Source organism: Perognathus longimembris, chromosome 20 (assembly GCF_023159225.1).
Source record: "Perognathus longimembris pacificus isolate PPM17 chromosome 20, ASM2315922v1, whole genome shotgun sequence".
NCBI classification, from domain to species: domain Eukaryota; kingdom Metazoa; phylum Chordata; class Mammalia; order Rodentia; family Heteromyidae; genus Perognathus; species Perognathus longimembris.
In genome coordinates this window covers 36,864,914-36,875,664 of record NC_063180.1, presented here as the reverse complement: position 1 = coordinate 36,875,664, position 10,751 = coordinate 36,864,914, and the positions used below count along the sequence as shown (strand labels likewise).

The 10,751-nt window shown below is 50.8% G+C and overlaps 1 protein-coding gene across 1 annotated transcript in view; it reads left to right on the top strand.

The window, feature by feature from the left end:
* Window positions 1-205: 205 nt before the first annotated feature.
* The window catches only part of LOC125368202 (protein FAM169B-like), a 38,094-nt gene continuing 27,548 nt past the window's right edge, over window positions 206-10,751 (top strand). The window contains exons 1-3 of the mRNA XM_048369044.1: window positions 206-235; window positions 1,736-1,867; window positions 5,709-5,808. Of these exons, the coding sequence (XP_048225001.1) occupies window positions 206-235; window positions 1,736-1,867; window positions 5,709-5,808 (262 nt within the window). The remainder of the gene's footprint in view (window positions 236-1,735; window positions 1,868-5,708; window positions 5,809-10,751) is intronic.

The window sequence follows — 10,751 nt, the reverse complement described above, 5'->3', positions numbered from 1 at the left end:
CAGGGGCTGACCAGCTGTGATGGGGGTGGAGAGAAGCAGTGACTGATTGTAGCATCTGTTAATGTCCTTGGGAATGTGAGCTTTGCCACAAAGATCCTACATCATTCAAGTATTTTGCCTGGAAAGACTTTTGGATAGCCACGATCCCTGTCATTCATTCATTCATCCATCCGTCCATTCATTTCTTGGCTGATTACATGCCAACATGTGCTCCAAAGGGAATTGTGAAGTGCAGGTTTTGTTGAGTGAGGGATTCCCATTTCCTGAAAGCAAATTTTCGTTTCAGCTATAGGTCCCTTTCTATAATAAACATTTTTGCATTGCACTGTGAAAGATTACATTCTCTATGGATTTGCAAACAAACAAACAAAATCCCAAATGTCATGTTCACTGCAAGCCATTTAAGCCCTGAGCATGGGCAAACTGCTCCAGAGGTGTGGACCTGAGATTTGGGGCTCAGAAAGGGGAGGGGAGTGTCTTTCTCCTGGGATGGGGTAGGGGAGTCCTGTCGTGGGAGGGGTCTGCTTCAGATACTCTGACTCTCTCTTGCTGATATTTTATCCTCCCTCTACCTCAAGATTCCAGAATGTTCTCTGTGTAGGACATTGAATGCAGATTCTTGGCCCAAGTTCTGACCCTTCCTTCCCAAATCTCTCTGGCCTCACGTTAGCTTTGGGCCTTCCTTCCTTCCTTCCTTCCTTCCTTCCTTCCTTCCTTCCTTCCTTCTTTCCTTCCTTCCTTCCATCCCCCTCCCTCCTTTCTCCCTTCCCTTCCCTTCCCTTCCCTTCCCTTCCCTTCCCTTCCCTTCCCTTCCCTTCCCTTCCCTTCCCTTCCCTTCCCTTCCCTTTCCCTTCCCTTCCCTTCCCTTCCCTTCCCTTCCCTTCCCTTCCCTTCCCTTCCCTTCCCTTCCCTTCCCTTCCCTTCCCTTCCCTTCCCTTCCCTTCCCTTCCCTTCCCTTCCCTTCCCTTCCCTTCCCTTCCCTTCCTTCTTTCCTTACTCTGCACTTTGAGCCACAGCATCACGTTTGTGTTTTCTGGTGGTTAATTGGAGATAAGAGTCTCCTAGAGACTTTCCTGCCCAGGCTGGCTTTGAACCTTGATCCTTAGATCTCAGCCTCCTGAACACCAAGGATTACAGGCATGAGCCACTGGTGTCTGGCCCCTTTTTTGCTTTTTTTTCCCCCACCAAGGTCTTACTTTTTCTGGGTCCGCCTGGATCATGATCATTTCCTGTTTGCACTTCCTGTGGAGCTGGGATGAGGACCGGCGTCACTGTGCCCAGCTTTTCTTTTCCTGGTTGAGATAGGGTCTCTAGAACATCTCTCCTGCCGCACCCCCCCCACCTCAGCTCGCTTCCATCCTCCTGATCTCAAGTCTTCTGAGTAGCTAAGAGGACAGGTGTGAGTCGCTGTGCCGAGTTCAAGCAGTCCAATCTTTTTGTTTTTGTTTTTCATCTTCAAGAAACAAGTGACTTTTTCTCTATGAAAAGACTGGCGCTGGGGCTGGGGATATGGCCTAGTGGCAAGAGCGCTTGCCTCGTATACATGAGGCCCTGGGTTCAATTCCCCAGCACCACATATACAGAAAATGGCCAGAGGTGGTGCTGTGGGCTCAAGTGGCAGAGTGCTAGCCTTGAGCAAGAAGAAGCCAGGAACAGCGCTCAGGCTGAGTCCAAGCCCCAGGACTGGCCAAAAAAAAAATAAAAAAAAGACTGGCGTTAACCTCATCCTGGGCAGGGCGTCTACCCGGTGGATTTTCTGGAAGATGACCCAGGGAGACATCAGGAAGTGGCTGCGGCTTACCATGCCTCCCTCAGGCAAGGGACTGGGGACACACGAGAAGTGTTCTTCCTTCCCACCGGGAAGCAGGTACAGATGCTTTCTCATGAAGCGCTTCATCCAATCTCATGGAGATCGTAGAACGTGCCAGAAAGAATATTCTAGATTAAAACAAACAAACAAAAGAACTCCAACAACAACTAAACTTAATCAGCCCCCCCCCCCCCAAAAAAAAAAAAACCGGTCTGGAATGAACACCAAGCTACCCCGTCTGAGAAGCAGATGGAGGCCTTGGTGGGGATTCTGGAATCCTGAATGTGAGTTGAGCCGTGCCAGGCAGTAAGCCACAAACCCCGGGGGGACCCCAGGGCTAGCGTCTGCTGCTGTGTGGTCTTGAGCGAGTATCTTAACATCTCTGGTCTGGGTGTTCTCGTGTCTAAAAACCAAGGCAATAATAACAGCACTTATTTCATCGTGGTGGGTGAGTATTAAGTGAAACACTGTGTGTAATGCCTGGCCACACCTCAGTTGACCCCATTTGTAAGCTCAGGGGAGTAGTTCATCTTCAGGCTGTCAGGTTTGATAAGAGTTCTAATGTTTCTGTCTTTAGGAACTAAGCTGTGCCAATTATGATTTTTTTTGGTTTTGGGGTGTGTGTGTGTGTGTGTGTGTGTGTGTGTGTGTGTTAATAGTGGGACTTGAACTCAGAACCTGGGACACTGTCCCTAAGCTTTTACATTCAAGGCTGGAACTCTACCACTGGAGCCATGGTTCCACTTCTGGCTTTTCTGGTGGTCAACTGAAGCTAAGAGTCTCATGGACTTTCCCTGCCTGGGCGGGATTTGAACTGTGATCCTCAGATCTCAGCCTCCTGAGTTGTTAGTATGAGAGGCGGTGAGCCAGTGGCATCTGCCACAATGAACATTTTTTTTTTTTTTTTTTGGCCAGTCCTGGGCCTTGGAGCTCAGGGCCTGAGCACTATCCCTGGCTTCTTTTTGCTCAAGGCTAGCACTCTGCCACTTGAGCCACAGCGCCACTTCTGGCCGTTTTCTGTATATGTGGTGCTGGGGAATCGAACCCAGGGCCTCATGTATACGAGGCAAGCTCTCTTGCCACTAGGCCATATCCCCAGCCCCAACACAATGAACATTTTTGACACTGATCACATTTGTGCACTGTGAAGAAGTACTAGAGGAAACAGAGAAAGAGAGACAGTTTACTTGTTGGGAAACTGTTATCGTGGGTGCAATTTTAAAATTCTGATCTTTTTAGGATTTTCCTCTCATCAGCAAGTGAAAATAACACAGCAATGGTGGGCACTGCCCATGTCCCTTTCAAATTTTTTGGTGATCTGTGGAAGGAGATACTCCTTGTTTTCAACCTGGAGGATTTTATCTCTGCTTGAATCTCTCTCTCTCTCTCTCCTCTCTCTCTCTCTCTCCCTCCCTCCCCCCTCCATCTCTCCTTCCCTCCCTCCATCTCTCCCTCCCTCCCTCCATCTCTCCCTCCCTCCCTCCATCTCTCCCTCCCTCCCTCCATCTCTCCCTCCCTCCCTCCCTCCCTCCCTCCCTCCCTCCCTCCCTCCCTCCCTCCCCCCCCCCCCTCTCTCTTTCTCTGGCTGAGTAGGTAGAATCCCTGGGTCTTGTTTCACAGAGATGACGTTTCCGGAATGAAGACATTGGCTCACACAGATGATAAAGTGTGGCTTCCCTGAGATTTGGGCTGCTGTGACTTCTCAGCGGAGTGTCTCCAGAAGCACCCAGACTTGTAGGGCTGCAGAACTGGGGTGCAGGGGGAAGGCTGCTGGCCTGGCATACTCTGGCACCCTCTAGTGGCCAAACACATGAACTCTGGGGCCAGGCGCCCGCACAGGGGGTTGAATGTGGGAGGCAGTCGGAGGATGGGAAACACACTTTCATTGCACGCATATTTACAGGTTGCTTAACTTAAAACCTGCCAACCAACCCTAATAGAGAGTTTGCTCGGCAAGCGAACAATAGTAATATTATTGACAAAACATCAAAATGAGACGGTTACTAAAAGTAAGTTGTTTGAGTGAGCTAGAAATGCAGGGGCTGTTTCCGACCATTTAGGAATTTGGGGGGGGGGGTAATCTCATTAGGAATGGAGTTGGGGGTCTTTTCATTGCTTTTAGCAGGTTTGACTTGGCGTTTTGTACCCAGAGGGGCTTTTCTTCAAACCAGTAATAGAAAGCTTGGGGTGTGCTATAAGGGACAAATCCCCCACTCAGGTCCTAGGTCTTTTCCTTCCATAATGAACTCTTTTCCAGTCTTGAAATCAATCTGACCAATTTAAAAATACAATTAATGATTTACTGATTTTTTTTCCTGGTTGTAAACCAGTATTGCTCATTGTGGATTTATTTGGGAACTATGACAACAGAGAGAAAATACAACCATCCGTGGTTAACTACTGTAAACATTTTGACATGTTTCTTTTAGATTTAGATACTTTTGTTTTGTTTTGTTTTTTGTTTTGAGATAGGATCTCACCAAATAGCCCCAATTGGCCTTTCTCCAGTCTCAGTTTCCAACAATGATGGAATTACAGGCACACAACACCGTGCTTGGCTTTTTGCATATTTGTTTTTTAAATATGAGTTTAGCTAGGTGCTGGTGGCTCATACCTGTAACACTAGCTACTCAGGAGGTTCGGATATGAGAATCACAGTTCAAAGCCAGCCCAGGCAGGAAAGTCCATGAGACTCTTATCTCCAATTAACCACCCCCAAACTGGAAGTGGACCTGTGGACTCAAAGTGGTAGAGTGCTAACCTTGAGCACAAAGGCTCAGGAACACCACCCAGGCCCTGAGTTCAAGCCCATGACATACATATATATATATATATGTATATATACACACCACACACACACACACACACACATATATATATATATATATATATAAGCTTGATGACTCTCTGAATAGAATGCAGTCTATAAAATATGCTTCTTTCCAGGTTGATAGGGGGCTTTGTAACTGTGGTGTTTCATGGTCTGGTGAGAGTCCTTTCTTTGGTGAACTATTCTTGATATAGCCTCGGGATGGGGTGGGGTGGGAGGTGTTAGCTCCAGAATTTTCATAAAAGTGGCTCCCACAACAGGGTGGTACTGAATTACTATTGGGCCCCAGGACTTGCTGAGAAACAGTTCCTTGGAAGTTGGAGGCTTCCAGAGAAGTCAGCGATGCCTGGACCCCGCCTTCTTTTCTACTTATACTCTCCTGGTTTCCAAGTCAGTCTTACTAATAGAATGTGTTGCTCTTTTGCCTGGGTGACCCGGAGCTGGCTTGGGGGGGCGGGGTTCACAGAGGCCTTGGGCTATGGGTCCTTGAGCAAAGGGGACAGTCCCAGTGTGGGAAGACCCTGGCAAGCACACAGGCACCCCAAGTCTAGCGTCTCTGGGGGGAGGGGGCTGCAAGGGGCTGAGGCTGGAGGTGTGCAGAAAAGATGCGCATTTCCTCAGTCTTCTTTGCAGGCAGAGGTGAAGCCCCCCTTCCCCCCCCCCCCCCCCCCCCCCGCCGCGGGGCCCAGGGAGGATTATGGAGGCTGACTGGACAGATGTGGTGAGGCCTGAGTTTGGAGGCCCCAGCTTGGGGGAGGCTGGGGGTGGGGTGGGGGAGAGCCCCCAGGGTATTTGGCAGCAAAGGAAGTGTTTAATCCATATTGGGATAGGCCGACAGGTGAACGTGGGCAGAGCGGGCAGGCAGGAGGGGAGAAGGGCGTTTGCCAAATTCCCCTGTGCTGAGGTCAGGCTGGGGAAGGGTTCCACGCGGGTCTCGCTCGCATCCCATTAAATTAATCTCTGAGTTCTTTCAGTGAATCACTGTATTCATTAATTAATTGCGCAGCCATTTCCTGTGCCCTCGGTGTGATGAAAGAACCACACGGTGGGTTTGTTGTTTTCCTTCAGGTTCAACTCAAAAACCTCGTCCATGTGCTTCTGCGCTTTGTACCGGGAGAACCCCAGCAGAAAATACTGGCTTTGGTTCATCCGCAGGACACGAAGACAGGTGGGTAGATCTTAATGTAATGTGGTTGTGTGTGTGTAGGCGCCTTGCTAGAGAGCAAGTCCAGGGCCTCCCATGTGCTAGGCAAGGCCTCTACCACTTGAGTCACATCTCCAGCCCTGTCAGTTTTATAGAATTTTTTTTCCCAGCTAGAGTCTCCTACTTTTGCCTGGGGGCCAACATAGCCTCCCGTCTCTGCCTCCCTCCTAGCTAGGATGATAGGTATGTACCACTACACCTGTCTTATTGGTTGAGAGACAGTTCCCGCTACCCCCCCACCCAGCTTTTTGTCTAGGATGCTTTGATTGTGATTCTCCGGATCTCCATCTCTGTAATAGCTGGGATTATAGCTGGGGGCCACCACACTTGGGCCCTAACATGTATCTTTTTATCTTGTCCACAAGTGGTGGTAACCGTGTGTGTGTGTGTGTGTGTGTGTGTGTGTGTGTGTGTGTGTGTGCTCTAGCTTGAATTCAGGGCTGTGACCTCTCTCTTAGCTTATTTTGCTCATAGCTGGCACTCAACCAGCTGAGCCACACCTCCACTTTGGCTTTTTGCTAGTTAACTGGAGATAAGAGCCTCTTCAATTGTTCTCTCCTGGTTGGCTCTGACAGAGATCCTCAGATCTCAGCCTCCTGAGTAGCTAGGGTTACAGGCATGAGCCACCGGGGCCCCGCTAATTCATGCTCATTTAAAATCCAATCCTTCTTGAGTTGGCCCCGTGGAACTTACTTTACCAGCTCACCTGAAACCCTCATCGGGTAGCAAGGATGTGTGGTGAACCAGGCATTGGTCTGAGGCCAGCCTTTCCCTCTCACCCATTGGTTCACAGTGGATCTTTTTGGCCTCCTCTGGTGTGGTATGGCTCAGGAAGTTTGGCTTCAACTTCAGATTCAGAAACTAAGGCTGGAGCTGCTGGGGGCCCCAGTCCCCTGACTCTACACCCTCCTGTCCTACTGTCCCCACCTACCTGCCTCGCTTCTAATTTGGAGCCACTTGCCTTCCCAGTGAAGACCGCCCTCCAGGCATTGGAGAGCTGGCCTTTCCTTCTCAGGGTTCTTTCTGTGCATGGCAGCTTCCCCTGACAGCGCCTCCTGGTTTGTTGTCTTGGCCATTTTCTTAGTCTTTTGGCCCTCCCACCACGTTCTTGATGGATCCTGCTAGGCCCCGGGCCTCTGCAGCTGGGGACCGACTGTCTGCTGGGCCTGCAGATCTGACCTTGTCTCTGGGGTACACCTTCTGCCCCCTCTTCTACCATGACCTCTATAACACAGGGTCCTTTCTGATACCAGCCTTCTCTGTGAGTTCCTGGCTCACCCTAATATTTCATTTCTCCTATCCCAGCTCTTCTGTTTGTGGGCCAGAAAATGTGAATTTTCTTTTTCCTTTCTTTCTTTTTGTGACAATATGTGTGTATATATATAATTCCTTCCCGCTCCGAAAACCCATTGAGCAGAGTGAGAAGTGTCCTCAGGGCAGATGGGAGATGGCAAATTGTAGTTGTGTCCTCTAAGAGTTCCACGGGGGCCACAGTACTCTGGAAGTGTCCAGACTGAAGAGTCTCTTGGGTATTGCTGGAAGTAGAGGAGTCATTTATGGTCCTTGGCTGTGAGGTCTGCAAGGATATGGACTGCCCACTTGTTCAGGACCCAGATCTGGTTCCTGACTCGGTGGTGGTGTCTGCCCCTCATGATCCACTATCCTGCAGGGTTAGAGGCTGTGGATGGGCAGCAAATGGGCCTCCCTTCCCCCACCGTCCTCCAAAGCAGCTTCCAGCCTTGCATCATCTGGCCATGAACCACACCAGGCCCTTTGGGTATTCCCAGGTTTCTGTTCAATCTTCTTATCACCTTCCCCGGGCTTGCTTGCATGAGAGGCCGTGCTAGGGGGCAGGTGGAAGGGAGCACAACATTCATAAGATGTGGAGTGACGTTTTAGGGGATGGGCAGGTTGGGGCTGGAGGGCTGAGATCCCGTCTGAATCTTTGTTGCTTGGTAAGGTGGAAGGAAGGCTGGTAGGAGCTGGGCCAGCCACCCATCCTCGGGGATGTGGGCGAGCTTGGCAGGCAGAAACAGTGAGGAAGAGAGGACACAGGGAACAAGGTGAGGGTGGGGAAGGGTTTTGGCTTGGCCTGTGCAGTTGCTAAGAGTGCTTGGGATTTTAGGGAGACCTGGGCTGTAGGGGTCGGGTCCTTGTTTATGGCCCTGGTCCTTCCCTGTGGCCAATCATGGGTAGATTAGAAATTCCCTCAAGGGAAAGGCATGCCACTCAGACCTCCTGAACTCTGCTGAGGATCTAGCATAACTTAGGCTGAGAAACAGCAAGCAGGACCAATGAATAGCAGGGGGATGAAGGTTCTAGTATGAGCACTTAGGGCCGTGTGTTGACTTCCCTGTTTAGAATATCTGTCTTTTCTAGCCAGCTCCCAGGACATTTTGTGACCAAGCTTATAACAGTCACCCTTCAAATTGCTGCTAATTTATTTACAGTTTTTGGTGATTGCATGTCTTGTGCATCCTGAGAAAAACAAGTAGGCTTTTTTTTTTTTTTTAAAGATTTTTTTCCTGGAAAAACATGTTCATTATAGCCTGCAGCAACAGCAAGCGCCAAGTTAAACATTCGGATGAAACCGGAGCAGGCCTGGAGCTTGCCTTCTGAGGGGCAGCGAGATTGCGACACCGGGGCCTAAGGCCAGACACTCTCGGGGCTGTGTTTGGGGGGCAGGTGGTGGGCCCAGCAGGCTGGAACTGCATGTCCACAGGGCCTTGGAGAACTTTCCGCAAACCAGGAGGCCCTTTTTGGGGTGTCCTTCACTCACCTCTGTGCAGGCTGCCCAGATTGGGCGAATGGTTCAGCAATGGAAGCTGGCGTCCAGGAAGCTGTGGATTCTATTTTTTTTTTTTTTTTTTTTGCCAGTCCTGGGGCTTGGACTCAGGGCCTGAGCACTGTCCCTGGCTTCTTCTTGCTCAAGGCTAGCACTCTGTCACTTGAGCCACAGCGCCACTTCTGGCCATTTTCCCTATACGTGGTGCTGGGGAATTGAACCCAGGGCTTCATGTATAGGAGGTGAACACTCTTTCCACTAGGCCATATTCCCAGCCCCCAGGAAGCTGTGGATTCTAAACACTGGAAAACCACTCTCCAGAGTAGCATCCGGACCCTGGTGTGGCCTTGAAGGAGGTGGGCAGGGTGGATAGGTAGGGCTTACCCCCCAGCTCTGTCTAGCTGGCTAAGCCTGTAAACTTGAGGTTCACAAGCTAATGTGGGGGTTCATGGGGGAGGCTCGCCCACCAGAGGAAGCCTAGTTTCAGCAATGGAGAAATGCAATTCTCTGGCTTTGAAGTCTGAGGTCCCACAGGCTCACAGGCAGAGGTTGCAGAGTGGGGTCCCCTTGCCCTTTTCCGGGGGCCCCTTGGTTCGCAGACACCGTGCTGGCACTCCCACGACTCTCAGGGAATGGCAATTTGTGATTTCAGCCCCTGCAACTCTTAGGACAAAGGTAAACATCAGCCTAGGAGTTGTCAATCATCCCACCCCGTGAGCCGGAAGTGCCTCTCTGGAGGAAGGCTCACCGGAAGTGCCGGGCAGAAGGCAGGCCCACAGGAAGACCTCCATGGAAAAAAGTCTCACCGGAAGTGCCCCACAGAAAGAAGGTTCGCCAGAAGCGCCTGGGAAGACGAACAGTTCCGGTCCAAATGCGATCTGGCTGGAAGCCGCCTCTGTTTGGGGAGCCAGTTGCACTTCCAGTAGTTAGGGCTCGGCCCTGGGTTCGTGGCCAGCGTCCTCCCCGGACCCCACTTTGTTTCTGGGGACCCCAAGGGGGGCAGGAGGAGCTGTTCTTGGTGACAGCAGTGCTTGGGGACAGCGCCGGAGACGCAGGGGCTTCCTCCTCCTCTCTTCCCTGTTGGCTGATCACACCGTTTCCTAGGGTTGGATTTAAACTCGGGGTGGTGACACCCCGCGAAGGCTGACGGTATTTGGGAAAACAAAATACCGGAAGTGGAGCTGTGGCTCAAGTGGTAGAGTGCCGTGAATCTGCCTGCCGTGGGTCCACCTATGGTGGATCTACCTGCCGTGGATCTACCTGTGGTGGATCCACCTGCCGTGGATCTACCTGCCGTGGATCTACCTGTGGTGGATCTACCTGTGGCGGGTCTACCTCCCGTGGGACTACCTGTGGTGGATCTACCTGTCGTGGATCTACCTGTGGTGGATCTACCTGTCGTGGATCTACCTGTGGTGGATCTACCTGTCTTGGGTCTACCTGCTGTTGCTCTACCACTGCACTCTGGTGGTAGATGGTTGAACTCGAGAGACACTTGTTGGGCGCTTGCCTCTATTTTGCCCTGCTTAGCAATTTTGAATGCTTTCCATAGAGGGGCTGGCTTCACTGTGGGTTTCTTTTTTTCCCCGGCCCACCCCCACCCCACAGCTTATAGTTTAGCAAAACCTCCGGATCCAGGCATCCTCTTCACCCTCTCGCCATTTTCCTAGAGTGAAGGAAAAAAGAAAATCTAGATTCGAGGGGGGGGGGGAAACAGAATTGCTCAAGGCAAGAAAGTCATGAGAAACACAGGGAAGCTGATGCAAGTGTGCTGTTGACCAGATGTTTCCCTCTCCATAACAGAGAGGCACCCAAGTTCATGGGCATCTGGGGGAAGTGTTTTCCTTTAAGGAAGACATCTGCATGGAATGGTAGTCTCGGTAATGCAATCTGACAGTTGCTATGTCAACCAGCCTAGTTTCCCCTCCCTTTAAGTTATTGACCAGCGCAGTCAATGTTGCATAAAAGTCAGGCAATGTCTTGGAATGTGTTTATGTGCCGGCTTTGCCAGAACTTCTCAGTGTCCTGTTCCCCTCCCTGCCACCCCCCACTCCTCACCCCCCCCCCCAAGCATGTATTTTATTTTGCTTTTGGAAGATGGCCTGTCAGTTTGGTTTAACTG